Raw genomic sequence first — 17789 nt, forward strand, 5'->3', positions numbered from 1 at the left:
TCCTTTCCCCTTCAGTTATCTGTTTCTTTCTTTGGGAAAGGAGAAGTCTTGTGACAAACTTAGATATAAAAGTTTTACTCTGTCCGGTATAATGCTTTTTACATCATGGATTTCTATAAGTATTTGCTGAATACTTGGGGAAGATTGGGGAAGAATTCTTAGATTTACTAGATTAATTGTGTTTGGAGATCGAGGAGAAAAGAATCAAAGTTGATTTATGGTGGTGAATCTAAAAGTCGATGGTGGTGGTATTAATGGTAAATAGGCCTCCTCTCTCCTATGCTTACAAAGTATTATCCTGATTGATGATACTACTTAGTAAAGCATTTAAGATCACCGACTCTGGAGAATTGTATTCTGTGACCTTGGATAAGTTACCAAGTCATTTTGAGCCTCAGAGTTCTCATCTCTAAAATTATGATAATTTTACACATACCTTGTAGGGTTTGAGTAAAGATGAAACCTGATAAAAGCTATGAAGTATTTCATTTCATTTATTTATTCAATAAATGAGAGCTGCTACTACTATAATTATCATCATTATTATCTCCAAATATCTAATATTTCATGTTCATTTTCATGGTCATATTTCCTGATGTACAAATTCCATTTCTAAAATGTTGTGTGATCATTTTAGTTGATGAAAATTCCAAGGGGCCCCTGTCATCTTGGTTTTCCTGCCCTTGTAGCTCTGTTACCCAACTTAGGCCAAGCTTTAAGTACTGAGGTATAATTGGGGTTTGCACCCTGGAGTTATGACAGGGCTCACAGGAAAGGGGAGAAGTCTTCTTGTTGACAGTATTTCCTAAAAAACAGAGTTTTTGATTTCTCAGTTTAAAAAGTAAAAGATATCATCCTTTGCACTGCTGGTGGGAATGCAAGCTGGTGCAGGCACTCTGGAAAACAGTATGGAGATTCCCCCCAAAATTAAAAATAGAACTACCTTACAACCCAGCAATTTCACTACTAAGTATTTATCCAAAGGATACAGTTGTGCTGTTTCAAAGATGCACATGCACCCCAATGTTTTATAGCAGTGCTATCAACAATAGGCAAAGTATGGAAAGAGCCCAGATGTCCATTGACAGATGAATGGATAAAGGAGATGTGTGTATGTATATATATGTGTGTATATATATGTATACACACACACACACACACACACACACACACACACACACACACACATACAATGGAGTATTACTTGACAATCAAAAAGAATGAAATCTTGCCGTTTGCAACTACATGGATGGAACTAGAAGGTATTATGTTAAGCAAAATTAGCCAGTCAGAGAAAGACAAATATCAGATGCCTTCACTCATATGAGGAATTTAAGATACAAAACACATGAATATAAGGGAAGGGAAGCAAAAATAATACAAAAACAAGGAGGAGGACAAAACAGAAGAGACTCTTAAGTACAGAGAACAAACTGAGGGTTGCTGGAGGCGTTGTGGGAAGGGGGATGGGCTAAATGAGTAAGGGGCATTAGGGAAGACACTTGTTGGGATGAGCACTGGGTGTGATACATAGGGGATGAATCCCTGAATCTACTCCCGAAGCCATTATAGCAATATGCTAACTATCTTAGATGTAAATTAATAAATAAGTAAATGAAAAAAAAAGTAAAAGAGATCAGTGGTAGGTAACCGCTAATAGTAATTATGTTTATAAGTACCAGCAGTGACCAGCAGTTGGCATTTTAATTTTGTGCATTTTTCAGGTACTGTATAATCTATTTTGGTAGTAATTTGGGGGGAGAGAAGCAATATTCAATTGCATAGAGTTTGAGTGCTTATTTTTCCCAATTGCTAAATTTCTACCGTGGTTTTCCCTTCTCTTTATAAATATGGTTTGCAGAGTGAAACAGTTGTGTCTGTATTGCTCTTCCTTTCCTTCCCATTTTGCAGCATCCTAGAATTTCAAAACTAGAAAGTGTGCTAGCTATTTATATCTATTCCTTTTATTTCATAGATGAGGAAACTGAGAGAGTTTGAGATTTGGCCAGGTTGAGATATGTGCTGTTGATTCAAAATACACACAAGATTTGGCTAGACAGTTTGCCTGGTTAATGATAGACTCTGGCCTAGAACTCAGATATACCAAATATTATACAGTTACCTTTTAACTCCTTTACCTTAGTGTTTCCCAAGTCAAAAAAGAACTAACTGTCTTAAATTTTTTGCCATATACCGAATGAAGGGGAGAAAAGAGGAGAAACGTGAAAAGAGGATCTGTAATTGATATTTCAAAAGAAGACACGGGACATGATAGAACAAAAAAGAAAGTTTGCTAGCCAGCATAGTATATTGTGAGGTAGACTAGCATAGAATTTAAGTGCTTGAACATTGAAATCAAGTTGTGTGGGTTCTATTTCTGGTGCTTCTTCTTCCTAGTTGTGTGACTCTGGGCAAATTATTTCTCTTTGCCTCAAACTTTTTTTCTTTTTCCTTTTTCCTTTGCCCATTGATAGAGGGAGGTGGTACTAATAATAACTACCTTGGTAAAGTTCCGGACTTAGGCCTATTCGTGGAGAAAGGGAAAACCAGTTATGTGGTAATGAGTTGGCTTTAAAATACTAGGTTTAGCAGCTGTTTATGATTCAGCACAAAATAATTTCAGACTTCTAATTAAGAAATAAATAGTATGTTTTGAGATCTTTCATTTTAATACATACTCTGACATCTGTACCTGTTATAATGAGGTAGAATGAAGGTTCATTTTATTAAAAAAACACCAGCAGTGGTCATTTCTCAGACGATTTGTCAGGAATACACATGGATGGCAGCCTGATGATCCAGGTCAGGTAGAAAATGAATACGAGAGTTGCTGTAGCCTTTTAAGGAGTTGCTCTAGTCTTCGAAGACTCATACTCAGCCATAGATTGGGTACTTTGGATAAGGGAAACAAAAAAAAGTAAAAATTCAACTGAAATAGACATACAGCTTGCAGATTCTGTGGAAACTAAAATGAGTCCATAAGGTTATCCGGATGAGTTTAATGATACCTGTCTAGCTACTCCTGGGCCATTCCCACCTGATGCAGCTAAAGAGATCTTTAATTTTGCTTAGTGCTCTCTTCTTAGCAGGTATTCATTATCTTTTCATTCATGTGGACAAGCTTGGCAAACAGCCGCTATATGGTTTGATGGATAACAAGTTGGAGATAAGACCCTCAGTTCCCCTCATGTGCTATCTATATATAATTCACAGAGGTCATTCTTACCCTAGGAAGGGTTATACTGGCTGGAGTTCTGGGAGAGCCTAAGGTATAGTTCATTTACATTTGACAGTAGAGGCCTTGGGAATATCTAGGGGTGGAGAGAACCTGTAGTTTTCTTCTCCCAGTAGAGCACAGTGGCATGAGAGCTACCCTTGTAAATAAGGATAATGATGTTGCCTCTCTGCTCTTAAGAAACTTGTTCTTACTCTGGTCCCCATTTTTAAGATGCTGAGATTTGTGAATGCATTCAGTTTATGCATCATTAAAAATGAATAGTCTTTTAGTTCATCTTAGAGTTCAGGAGCTATGGTTAGAAATACAGGTCATATTTATCTGAAGAGTTAATTATGAAACTTTAACTCTTTTCAGGCAGCAGTGAAGAAGGATTAGGCAGCAAATAGATAATTATCAAGTTAATTTCACTGATTACTGTGGGATTACAGGAGATGGAAAGATTACTTTGGGTCATCAGGAAAGAGTAAAGGGGAGGTGTTTGAGTAGGATATTATAGGACAGACAGTATTTGTATGAATAAGATTAGAAGGAAGACAACTTTCCAGAAATGTGGAATGATGGGACCACAAGTGTAGAAACCTCAAAATTACAAAATTCAGTAAAGAATAAATGATCTTGGAATCATAGGTAAATAGTGTGGTAAGGCAGCTAACTTTTCTGTTCAAGAAATGTAGTGTATCCTTTGGGGAGTAGAGGGCCAATTAAAAATAAATTTTTATGCAGGGAATGACACAACGGGTTTTATAAAGATCAGTATATTGTGGTATGAGGAATGGATCCAAAGTGAAAGAGTGAAGAGTACTAGGATGATCGGGTAAGATGTTATTACATAGACCTATTTGCAGTGAAATTAAACTTAGAGTAGGATGATAGGGTCAAGATCACAAAATAATTGAAAATGGAGAGATGTCTCAAAGGAGAAAAAAAACTGACACATTTGGTGACTGAGGAAGATCGAAAATCATACAGATTAACTCACCCCGCAGGATGATGACTCCTGAATTAAACTCCATGTGTTTTGTTCAGGCTTTGACAAGTTAGCTGTGGTTGTGTTCTACAACTACCAGATTGTTTGATTTTGATAAATAGTTTCCCTTATAATGGAAAAGATGTAGCTGTGTGAATAAAATACTTTTTACTCATTGTCCTCCTTTGACAGCTTTGATGGGTAATAAAGTTTAGTGTTACTTTTTCTTGTTTAGAGTAGATATTTTCTCTAGATTATTTACGGTTTGCTAATGTTTTTATTTTTGAAGGGAAAAATGGTGTAGGTTTTATAGCTTCTGCGAGTTCAAATGCAATAATTAGAAAGGACACACAAATTTTGAAATAGTATTTTATGCCTCTTGATCTCAGGTACAAAACAGGAGATGAAGCAGTTAAATAGCAAAGCAAGACAGGAGGGACAGAGAATTAAAGTAAGTGTTTTCTATATATTGCATCTATGTTCCCATTAATCTCTGTTTTGTTATGTAACTGCTCCTTCTGAATGTTCTGAATGTGAAGAAAAACTATGGGTAAGAAAAGGGTGTAATTTAAAGTTAGGTTTAAATAAACCCATGAGGGAAAGTGTTGTTGGTTACTCTTTGTATTCAAAACATACAAACCTGCCTATAACTTGTAATCTTAGTTCTTAGATAAGGAAAAAATTGGGTTAGGATGATATAAGCTCCTTTAAATCTCTTGCTAGCAGATATTTAAAATGAAAGAAATCACACAGCTATTAGGTTGTCTATTTTTCCATTTCAAGCTAGGCAGATCTTCTGGGTTTTTGTTTTTGTTTTTGTTTTTCTTTCAATTTAGCCATTCTTCCAGGGACAGTGTCCATTCAGATGCTGTCACATAGCTTTGGAACCAGCCTTTGTCAGTTTCTTACCTCACTGTAAGTTTCACTTAACTTTGCATGCTTATGAAATTGCATCTTTATCAGGACCGATCCTTTACAATTCTCTCTTTTTTTTTTTAATCTTCTCGTTGTTTAGTCTTTAGTAAAAGTCAAAACATTAATCTTTGAATATCTCTTATGTCCCTTTTTGTAAAATTGTTGAGATTTTACTTCTGGCAGCTTTTTAAAATTATTTTTTTTATAGACTTACATATTTCTTATTCGTAAGAACAGGATGGAGGATAGATTCTGGCTGAATACCTTTCTAGGTCTACTTAGCCTATCTTAAAAAAATTTTTTCTTGAGTCCACACCCAAATGGCTGTGGGCTTGGGCTCAGTACCTTGAGATCAAGAGCCGTGCTCTCCACCAACTGAGCCAGCCAGGCACCCCAGCCTATTTTTATTAATAGCAATAATCATAACTAACATTTATGACAACATTGTTTAAAACCTTTCACATGTTCCCTATTTTAAGTTTTATATCAGCTTTTCAAGAAGGCATTTTAAATCCTGTCCATTTCAGAAGTGAGGAGATTGAAGTTCAGAGAAGGTGGATAAATTACCAGATATTAAACATGACTCTATATTACTGTCCCTTTCTACCATATCAAGTTGGCAAAGTATAAAAGAGACCCCAAAACAGTTGTTATTTCTCCTTGTCCAGGACTTTAATGAAAGATACTCTAGAAGTTGTAAGATGATTATACTGTCATTATTTCTTATAGAAATATTATTTACATTTTATACTTAAAAAAATATATAAGCCACAGAATAAATTAGGTAAATTTGCTTCCTGGTTTCACCACTATATTTGACCTTGGAAAAGATAAGATACTTCATTTCTGAGCCTCGGATTTCTCATCTGCAAAGAGATTTATCTTGTAACAAGTGCATGAAAATTAAATACAGGAAATTTTATAAATCATAATATCTGGAATTTATTAAGTAGTCTATAAGAGTTCCTCTTTTTACATCCAGTCTTACAAAAAATTATGCATCCATTCTGATACAAAACCATGTAGGAATTTTACAAGTCCCAGATGCTCCTTAGGCAGCAGTTTTGAATTCCTGGAGTATGTCTTGAACAAGATGAGGAACTTGTTGCAGGTTTTAAATGACCAACAAGAGGTTCTTATAAGTAAATTGTTCACAAAATTGAAATGATTGGAAAGGTTTATTGCATTATACATCTTGCTATTTAGAGATGATTGGGGGGGGAAATTGGGCAACCTAGATTTGACAGAATGTAGATTCTTCAGTTCCTCAAATTTGTTTGAAAGGATATCTACTTCACAGGATGGTTAATGAGACCTCAGTGAGCTTATTTATATCAAAAGCTTAGCGTGATCAATTAATGTTAGTTCCTTTTGTGATATACTTTTGTCATATATTCTAATAACATTTTTATTTCGACAATAACAAACCTAGAGTGCTTTGCTTCAGTGTATTGAACTGATGCTTAATCCTTTATACTACCAAATGAAGTAATTATTTTAACGTGGTTTTATATCAGTCATTGTGCTACTTTTTGCATGAAGTAGATAGACTCTCTTCTCGGTGTTTAATGTAAATTATTTGGTGATTAGCAAGAAGATATCAACTGTTCTTTACCAAATATTTTCTCTGCATCGGTGATACCGTTACATCTCGTTGAGTTTATAGTTTTCTGAGCTCTTGCTCTGTAAATATTATTCTTGATTTCCCACTAACCTTACCTTACTCTCTTAGATCACTTTTAGTATCTTTCTTCCCAATTTGAAATTTTGTAGTCTTCTTTGGGCTTAAACTCTTCTTTCTGTGCTGTTCACATGGAATCCTTTTTTCTCTTAGTTCTTTCATTTATGCAGCATTTATTGAGATTTTACAATTTTCTGGTCACTGGAATTAGGTAAGCAAAACAAAAATGATCAGTCCATATTATCTGGAAAAAAGGAGTGTTCAGTCTCTTGAAAAACATCATAATACTATTGAATGATAAAAGTTATGATAATGATGGCCCAGGGAGAGTAGAAGCAGAGAAATAGAAGCAACACTTGGTTATGAAACCTCTAGGGCAAATCAATTGAAAATGGTAATCTGTTGTAAAATACAAAGAACAAAGGACTTAAGCCTGGAGACTTCTCCCATTAGACAAGCATACTTGGTCAAAAGAGTTACTTATTCTGGACATTAGTTCCTAATATGTAAAGCAAAAATTTTCAACAAGATCATGGTTTCTCAAACTGTGCTTAATAGGATATTAATAAATGTGTAAAAACAGAGCTCCATAGTCCAATATATTTATGTATTATTGGGTTAAACAAAATTGGACTTCTTTGTTGTTAGATTTCTCAGTTTTTAATAAATTATTGCAAGTTATAAATCCTTAAGAAAGGAATAGAATATACTTTTTACAGTTTTTTCCCCACCGTAGAATCTTTCTGTATTACTTACAAATGAAGTTTGACTGCCAGTTAATAGTCTCAAGAAATAGTACATAAGATGACTTGTATGTTCAACCATTCATCTAGAGCTGTGACCCATTGTGACTTCATTTTGTATAAGGTGTGAAGTGAGGGTTGAAAGTGATTTTTTTTTTTTTTTTTTTTGCATAAAGCTATCCAGTTTTGGTACCACCATTTGTTGAAAAGATTATCTTCCCCCATTGAATTCTCTTGTTGTCTCTGTTAAAGTCAATTGACCATATGTGTGAGAATCAATTTCTGAACTCTGTTCTGGTCTACTGATTTTTCAAAATCTTTACACCAATGCTGTACCATCTTGATTACCGTTCCTTTAAAATAAATCCTCCTATCAGATAGTGTTGTAAGCCCTCCAATCTTGTTATTTGTTTCCAAATTGTTTTATAAATCCTAGGCAGTTTGCATATAAATTGAAAATTTTTAAACCAGTATATCCGTTTCTACAATTTTTTTCTCAGATTTTGATTGTGTTGAATTTATAGATCATTTTAAGGAGAATTGATACCTTAACAAAGTAGGGTCTTCTGATCCATGAATATAGCATATCTCTCTCTTTAGTTCTTTAATTTCTTTAAGTAATGTGTTATAGTTTTCAGTGAACACATTTTACACATCTTTAGTTTCTCTTTCATAATTTTTAATGGTATTATAATTTTATTTCAATCTCTGGGTGTTCATATCTTGCATAAGACTACAATACATTTTTGTATATTGATCTTGTATCCTGCACCTTGGTAAACTCACTAGCTGTGGTAGCTTTTTTTGTACATGCTGGAGGATTTTCTATTTGGATAGTATGTCATCCATGAATAATGAGAGTAACTTTTTCCTTTCCAATCTGGATTTCATTCCTCTTAATGAATTGGTTATGATTTCTGGTACAGTTTTTAATAGAAATAGAGTGGATAGCTTTGCCTTGTCCTTGATGTTGGGTAAACAGTCAGTGTTTCACCATTAAGTATGATGTTAGCTATAAATTTCATTGATGTGATCTGTTAGATTGATGACATTCCCTTCTATTCCAAATATGTTGAGAGTATTTATCAAAAATGGATTTTGGGGGGCGCCTGGGTGGCTCAGTCGGTCAGGCGGCCGACCTCAGCTCAGGTCATGATCTCGCGGTCCGTGAGTTCGAGCCCCGCGTCGGGCTCTGGGCTGACAGCTCAGAGCCTGGAGCCTGTTTCGGATTCTGTGTCTCCCTCTCTCTGACCCTCCCCCATTCATGCTCTGTCTCTCTCTGTCTCAAAAATAAATAAACGTTAAAAAAAATGGATTTTGGATTATATGGAGTGTTTTTTCCACATTTGTTGAGAATATCTTGATTGTTACTCTGGGAATTATAGTAATTACTGTTTTAAATTCTTAACAAACTTTGCATTCCTGAGAGAAATAGCACTGCACTATGATATATTATGCCTTTTACATGTTCCTGAATTCAGTTTGCTAAAATGTTAAGAATTTTTATATACTTTGTAAGTGTTTATTTATTTATTTTGAGAGAAAGAGCTCATGAACAGGGGATGGGCAGAGGGAGAGGGAGAGAGAGAAAATCTCAAGCAGGCTGCTTGGTGTCAGCACAGAGCCCAATGCGGGGCTTGATCCCATGACCTCGTGACCTGAGCCAAAACGTAGAGTGACACTTAACCACTGAGCCACCCAGGCACCCCAAGAATTTTTATATTTGAGTAATACTGATCTGTAGGATTTTTTTTTTCTTGTACTATCTTTGTCAGAATTTGGTATCATTATAATATTGGCCTCAAAAATGACAGGTATCTTTTGGAGGAATTTGTGTAGCATTGGTATTATTTCTTCTTAAATATTTGGTAGTTAAGATATGTGGGCCCAGAGTTTTCTTTTGGCAATGATTTTTAATTGCAATTTCAATTTTATGAATAAAGGGACTATTTAAGTTACTTATTTTTTCTTCAGTGAGCTTTATTTGTGTATTTTAGAAATATGTCCATTTGTCTACTTTATCAAATAGTTGAATTTATAGGCATAAAATTGTTCATAATATTTCTTTGTTATCTTTTAAATATTTGTATTAGTCATCTTTTGATCTATACACAAAGTACCACAAATTTAGTGGCTTAACATAGCACACATTTATTGTCTCAGCTTCTATTTATGACGATTTTGGCATAGCTTAGCTGGGTCCTCTGGTTCAGTCGCTTACAATGCTGTAAGCAAGATATTGGTCAGAACTGGGGTCCCATATGAAAGACCTGTTGGGGAACAATCTGCTTCCAAGCTCATATGTGTTTTGGCAGGCTCAGTTCTTCGATCTGTTGAACTGAAGGTCACAGTTCCCTGTTGGCTCTTGGCTTGAAACTGCCTCCGTAGGTATCTTGCCACCTGGGCCTTATGGCAGCTTAGTTCATTGAAGATAGCAAGGGAGAAGGTCTGCTAGCAAGATAGAAGACACATTATGGAGCCTAATCATAGAAATGACATCACCTCACTTTTGCCACATTCTTTTGGTCAGAAGCAAATCAGTAGGCCAGCTCACACTTCTGGGGAATTGTTTATTTAGGGATGTCAATACTAGAAAACAGAGACCATCTTAGAGTCTATCTGGCACAATATTTGTAGAATCTGTAGTTAGAATCCCTACTTCATTCCTGATATGGGTAAATTGATTCCTCTTTTTTTTTTTTTTTGTTTTTTTTTTTTGATGAATATGGCTAGAGGCTTATTTTACTGATATTCTCAAAGAACTAGTTTTTTTGTTTCACTGATTTTCTCTGTTGTTTTTCTGTTTTCAATATGTTTGACTTCTATTATTCTTACCTTTATTTTGAATTTAATTTGCTCTTTGTTTTCTAGTTTCTTAAGGTGTAAGATGAGGTTGTTGATTTGAAGCCTTTTATCTTTTCTAACACATATTTAGTGCTATAAATTTTCCTCTGACTTTGGTGTTACCTGCGTCCTACAGTTTTTGCTATGTTGTGTTTTCATTTCATTCAGTTCAAAATACTTCATAATTTTCCTATTAATTTCTTCTTTGACTCATGGGTTACTTACAAGTGTATTGTTTAATTTTGAAATATTTGGGGATTCTTTAGTGGTATTTTTATTATTGATAATTAATTTCATTGTGATCACAGAACATGCAGTAGTCCTTTGTGTAGGTCCATTTTTTAGGTGGTGTTATTTTCTTACGATTCAAAAACATTTTTAACATTCCTCTTGTGAGGGTCTGGTGCTGATGAAGTTTTTCATTTTCTGTATTTTTGAAATATTCTTTATTATTTATTTATTTATTTATTTTTTGCTAGGTATAGAGTTCTGAGTGGAGATATCCCCCTCTTCCCTAACCCCCTCTGCAATCCTAGGATTCACTTTGTTTGTTTCCCCTGTCAGGGGTCAGTATCCTGCGCTGCCCATGTGCAATGTCTCAGAACTGCTGTTTAGTTTTTTGATTGTTTCAAGTGTGAGGGTTAATCTGGTCTCTGTTATTCTATCCTGTTTGGAAGTAGAAGTAGAAATGGAGTTTTCAGCTCACCTGATCTGATAAGCGCCATGGATTTGCTTTATCCATGTGGATAAACCCTAGGGTTATTCCACTTTATCCAAGTGGAAACCCTAGGGCAGCAAATTCAGAGTGAATGGAGAAATGAAGACTGCACTATCAGATTTTTCTGCAGAAGACTGAAAGCTGGTTCAGTCAAGAAATCCTTGTAATTTTGACTATATTTGCTATTGTGTAGTTCCTTTCTATACTATCAACTGTCTCCAAATATTTGACTACTGATATTTTGTAATCAGAAGACAAAAATCTGTTCTTTAATAAAATTAAGTAACTGCCATCAGCTAGCTATGTGATGTTAGGCATGCCCCTTGAATTCTCTGAATCTTTTTCGTTTTCCTGTGAAATGAGCCCTCTATTTTATTCAGAGTGTTTACAAGGTTAAAACTATTTTTTACTACGAAAATACTCTTTGCCATTTCAGTCTTATTCTTTGTACTGTGGGGTTTCCAAATGTACCTGATAATATGCTGATGTCTTTGCCCTGAGTTCTTGTGTATTTAATTTCTCAGGTTTGGTTTCTAATATAGTAAATATCACTTGAGTCATAAACAAACATAAACAAAATTTTTTGGGGATTCTCAATATTTTTTTTAATGTGTATTTATTTTTGAGAGAGAGAGAGAGAGGGAGGGAGGGAGGGACAGGCTGAGAGAGGGAGACACAGAATCTGAAGCAGGCTCCAGGCTCTGAGCTGTCAGCACACAGCCTGACATAGGGCTCAAACTCAAAAACCTCAGGAGCATGACCTAAGCCAAAGTCGGATGCTTAACTGGCTGAGCCACCCAGGCGTCCCTCAATATTTTTTAAGACAAAATATTTTTATACAACAGGTCCTGAGACTGAAGGGATTCTGAGAATTTGAAAATGGCTTGCCTAATGGAAATTATTCTCTTTTTAAGTGTATACTTTGTTGCCAGATTTCTTGGTACTGGAAATGAAAAATCTAGTGACTAACATGAACTCATCTGCTGTCATAGTTCCCATGTTTAAATCAGTTCTCTACCATTCTCGGAGTCTGAGAAAATTAAATTCTGTAAGACAAAATTTCCTCATTTTTGAGATAGGGAAAATATGATATCTATATAAAGATAGTTTAAATTAATTGATATACTACAAGAAAGCCTTTAACACAATGGTGGCACATAGAATGCATGCAATAAAAGTTAGCTGTGATGAACATGAAGCCACCAGAGTGTGTTTGTTGACATTTTTGTTTTCTGGTTATCAACATGTTTCATTATGCATTAGGGCATTTTTAGCAAATCTTAATGCTATTTCTTCTGCCTGCCTGAGAGTGCTCATTCAGCTTTGATGTTCTCATCTGAAGTTTTGCTGGTATATGTTACCATCTTCTATCCTTAGTCAGCCCAGGAGGTTTAACTTGGAAGTTGGCACACTGGCTTGAGCATCATTTAAAATGTTACTGGTCATGCCATCTTGCCCATTAGATTATTAGGGAGTCTGAGAATACTTCTCAAACCTTTGGAAGCTATAGTGTGACATACCTTAGGCCCAGGCCTCATGCAAATTATTCAATTTATTAAAATATTTTTAGGTATTGTTTTTCTTTTCTAAATTGTGAACTCCTTGAAGTGAAAGACTTTTATTCATTCTTGTATCCAGGCACCTAGCATAGTGTCTGATAAATTATTGGCAGGAATACTTAGGTATGCATATGCATTGTCATACTTTCATATGCACAGTTTAATCTCTTTAATTTTGTAAGTAACTAGATTAAAATGATATAAAAGACAGGTAAAAGAGGTAGGCTGTAGGGAAGAGGAAGATGAGAAGGAAGTCTTCCAAGAGCAGGAAAGACAAAAGGAGAGGCGCTCACAGAAGTGTTGATAAACACACTTCATGGCATCTAGGTTAGAGATTGATAGTATATGCTGAAAACATAAGAACTCAAAGCAGAGAGCAGGAGAAAAAAAGAAAATCAAGTTCAGTTATAGCTGTATAAATAAAATCATCATATTTGATCAAGTAAATGATAATTCATTTTGTGCCACTGTTAGTCTTATTATTTAAGTGGTACATCTCCCAGTCTCTCTTAGGAGGTTTATAAAAAAAAAGACTGGTAATACTGTGAACTACTGTTGATTATCAAAGGAATTCTGGTCTCCTGATTTTCTAAGTATCTGAAAAGTTTGTATTATGTGCAAATATAGTTAACTAGTATCATATTTTTGTAAGTATCTGAAAATATAGTAAAACAGTATCAGTTTGGACTGCATGTCTCATTTACAGTATGATTTTACCTTTAAAGAAGTAACTCTTGTTATTTTTACTTTTATAATATTTTTTTAAATTTTTTTTAACGTTTATTTATTTTTGAGACAGACAGAGACAGAGCATGAACGGGGGAGGGTCAGAGAGAAGGAGACACAGAATCCGAAACAGGCTCCAGGCTCTGAGCTGTCAGCACAGAGCCCGACGTGGGGCTCGAACTCACGGACTGTGAAATCATGACCTGAGCCGAAGTCGGCCGCTTAACCGACTGAGCCACCCAGGCGCCCCCATTTTTACTTTTAATTGTGTATATTAGTATTCTTTTTTAAAGTGTTATTTATTTATTTATTTATTTATTTATTTATTTATTTATTTATTTTTGTGAGAGAGCACGAACAGGGGAGGGGCAGAGAGACAAGGAAAAAGAGGATCCCAAGCAGGCTCCGTGCTGTCAGTGCAGAGCCTGACATTGGGTTCAATCCCACAACTGTGAGACCTTGATCTGAGTCAAAATCAAGAGTTGGGCACTTAACTGATAGAGCCACCTAGGTGCCCTGCCAAAAGTATTCTAATAAAGTAATACCACTTAATCTTGCCTTGCCAATTTCATTTAATTGGATAAGTAGAATGTACATACACACATCCGAGTGAAGTTTCCCTCTGATAATGGATCTGATATCTATTTGTGTGGTTGTTTACTAAATGAAGTTGCTGGTTTATGTTATCATATTGTATGAAGAATACTATCTTTGTATAATAGAATAGCCATGGAGTGAGATATGTCTCCTGAGAAGCATTCAAAAACCCTTTATGGACAGAACAATAGATTCTACTTCTCATACTTCCTCTAGGGTACATGGTTTTTAGAATAGAGAAAGGGTGAAACTACTTTTGTTACATTAATTTTTTTCTTCTTTTTTAATGAATTCACTTAATTTCGTTAAATATATGATATGAGTGAGCTAAGATATCTGGACACATGAATAGCCACAAAAATCCTGCTTTTAGTGATTTTAAAAAGTTAGTTTGCCCATATTCAGATCTTGTATGTGTTCCTCAAACTGATAAGTGAGTACTCCCCCAGGAGTCATTCCTTAGCAGGATGTTGGAGTTATTCAGAGGCCTTCTGGGTTAGGCAGCTGATGGAGAAGGAGATAGCTTCATTTACTGATATGTAAAACAAAGTCTGCCAAGCATGCAAAAATGAGTGATGGGTCTTCTGTTACAAAAGGACCATGAAAATGGGAGAGGTCATGTATTTAGAGTCTAATTCCATTGATGTTGTCAGCAATAAATGCTAACCAAAAAGAGAAAAGTTTGTTAAATACATCTTTGAAATATTATTAACATATTGATGGGAAGCAGTGATTCTAAAGCTGCACATGTGTCCTGTTTACAAATATAACTTTAAAATGCTTTCCTAAACTAAAAAAAATTAGAAGCTTTCTCAAATGTTAGTGCTTTGTCAAATTTTAAAATTCTAAAAGTTAAAAATGAGGAATTTTACAAAAACCAAGAAAAATTTGATGAACTCTTTCACTAACCTACTCATTTAATGTAGAAGTCTCAGGGCACCTGGGTGGCTCAGTCAGTTAAACATCTGACTTCAGCCCAGGTCATGATCTCATGGTTCATGAGTTTGAGCCTTGCATTGGGCTCTGCGCTCCCAGCTTGGAGCCTGCTTTGGATTCATTCATTCATTCTCTCTCTCTCTCTCTCTCTCTCTCTCTCTCTCTCTCTCTCTCTCCCCCTTTCCCTGCTCAAGTCTGTCTCTTTCTCAAAAATAAATAAACATTTTTAAAAATTTAATATACAAGTCTCTGCTAAGAGGATCATTTTTAGTTTTCAGAAGCCCATTTATCATTCATCTCTAAAAGTTAGGTTTTGTATAACAGATATAGTCACAGAGTAGTTGCACCTACCTCACTTATCTGATGGTGATGCTTTTCTGTTTGTTTGTTTGTTTTTTTTTTTAAGAAAGTCCTAACATTTTAGCTGCTGAGAACTCTGCAAGAGAAACTATAAATCAGGAATCAGGAACACTGTCTTCCTCCAGTACTAGGTAGAAGTAAAGTTTTCTCTCTTTGGCAGAGTATCTATATGGCACCTGTGGTACTTTAGCTAGGTACCTACCAGGAATTCCAGAGATCCAGGAACTGAAGAAGGGCATAATGGGTCTTTTTCTTAAAAGTCCTTTTGCATTCATTTGCTATGCCTGGGTAGCTTCAGTTCTGCAGAGTAAGTAACCAATTCTCTAAGGAAGATGAGGTGCCTCCTCTGACACTTTCTCTGGGTGAGCCTCAGTTGAAGTTGGATTTAAGCTCTAACCCTAAAGATTCCTACCTCTGTAGGAGATACATATATTTGTTGCTGTTGTTGTTGCAATATTCGGTGCCATTCAGATAAAATGCCTTAGTTTGTTGAAACAGTTACATAGCCTTTCTCTAGAGTTTTTGCCCCATTTCCTTATAATTGGCATGTCATCATAAACTCCATCTTACATGGGGACACTCAGCTGCTGGTCCTGGCATATAAATTTGCTTCTAGGTTTGTTGGGGCCTCTGTTTACTTTTTCACCAGGAACTATCTCAGCATCATTTGAAGGTTGCTACAATTTATTCCCACTTTGGGCAAGGGGAGTATTCTATAAGAGGAATGAATGAATGTACTTGATATCCACATACCAAAGGAAATTTTTCCATTTCCCATTTTGTTTGCTTTTTCTCCATCAGAATCCACAGGTTCACAAATTCTCAAAAGCTCTTATGACTGCCTCTGCTATTTCAAATACCACTTGCCTAGTTGGGTGTTAATTTTTTTTTGTTTTGTTGTTGTTGCATGTTCCAGGCTTAATTCCTTTATCACTTGTGAATTACTGTTTGAACACATACTTTTCATTTTGTGTGGCTCTAGCCTGTCATTGAGCCATTTAATTCACAATAATTCTAAGGAGGAACAGTTATTACTAGAGAGGCAACATTGCACGGTGGGCTCTGGAGTCAGACTGCTTGGGTTCAGACCCATTCTGCTACTTACTGTTGGATATCATGTGGATTATGTAAATTTTCTGCACACATTTTCTTATCCATGTAATGGGAATAGTAGTTCATGAGGTTGTGAGGATTAAGTGAGTAAAGCCTTTAACTCATGTTCTGGCAAATAGTATCATCAAATCTATGCTACTATGGTTGGCATAGGAAACCGTAAATTAGTTAGACTGAGTAAAAACTTCATGTGTATTCCTACGAGGAATCCCTGATCTTTCATCTGTGTCTTATTTACTTTTACCTTCAGGGAGATAAATCTAGGCCACGGATTTCCTACCCATATAAGCCAAGTTGTCAAAAGAACATTCTTTCACTGTTAAACTTTTAATTCAGGCTTACCCTTAATTATGAGTGGCTTTAGTTTAGGAGCAGGAAATGGCTGGTTCATGGTCAGTATCACCGTAGCTGACAAGAGAATTCAAAAGTATTGTCCTATGGATATTACTAGGATATACATTATTCTTTTAATCATGTCTGTTAGGCTTGTGGGGTCATAATCTAACAATCAACATCAGTCAACACTGTTACGTGGCTATAACAGCCTATTCGCTGAGCATCAAGACCTGATACTTGCAACAAACTAAAAATATTATTGTATTTCTGTCAAGTTTTGCTTGATCAACACCTGGAATAATGGATGCAGTTTTATTTATAGAACCTTAAGATAAACTAAGGAGCCTAGAGAAGAGTAACTCATTTAACAAATGTGGTCTTGAATATTTATTATAGCAAAGGACTGCCTTTTAACCCAGGACAGACTGTTTTAGATAAGAAAAAAACTATGTAATTGAACTAATAAGTAAACACAATAAGTAATTGCAATTCCTTTGCTTTTTGCCATCTGGGAAGTCCATCACAAATTACATACAACTTTTAAGTAGACTTGGGAAGCTTTCTTTCCATAAGTTAGGGCTGTCTATTAGAACTTCATGATTCAGTATAAAATTGGAGACTTTTTTCTTAAATGAACGTATTTCTATCCTACAGAACAGTTTGGTAAGGTCTAGTAAACTTGAAGGTGTGCATACTCCTAGAGAAAATTTCACATAAATTTCCATGTTATATGCTAAAGTGTTTATGGTAGCCTTATCTTTAATAGGGGGAAATGGGAAATCCAAATACCATTGAAAGGAGAATGGATAGATAAAGTGTGGTATGTTTATAAATTGAATATTATATAGTACCAGCATGTCTATACCAGTACTACATTTTTTCAGCATGTCAGTCTTACATATTGAATGTTAAGTGAGAAAGAAAAAAAGTATACTGTTTAGATAACATTTTAAAACATGCGGAATGGTGCTATATATTATTTCAGGAATATGCATATATAATAGAAGTATTAAGTAATGCCTGAAAGTGTTAAAAAGACAAATTTAGGGTATTGTT

The 17789-nt window shown here is 35.3% G+C and overlaps 1 protein-coding gene across 3 annotated transcripts in view; it reads left to right on the forward strand.

Annotated features, from left to right (window-relative positions):
- TCF12 (transcription factor 12) overlaps nt 1–17789 on the forward strand; it is a 374877-nt gene that overhangs the window by 161008 nt on the left and 196080 nt on the right. The window contains exon 2 of one of the 3 annotated variants that reach the window (XM_049613682.1): nt 4595–4656. The exons of the other annotated variants lie outside the window; for them this stretch is intronic. Within the exon in view, the coding sequence (XP_049469639.1) occupies nt 4609–4656 (48 nt within the window). The 5' untranslated portion in view covers nt 4595–4608. The remainder of the gene's footprint in view (nt 1–4594; nt 4657–17789) is intronic. 3 annotated transcript variants of the gene reach the window in all.

The sequence above is a fragment of the Panthera uncia genome (genome assembly GCF_023721935.1).
Source record: "Panthera uncia isolate 11264 chromosome B3 unlocalized genomic scaffold, Puncia_PCG_1.0 HiC_scaffold_1, whole genome shotgun sequence".
Lineage (NCBI taxonomy): Eukaryota > Metazoa > Chordata > Mammalia > Carnivora > Felidae > Panthera > Panthera uncia.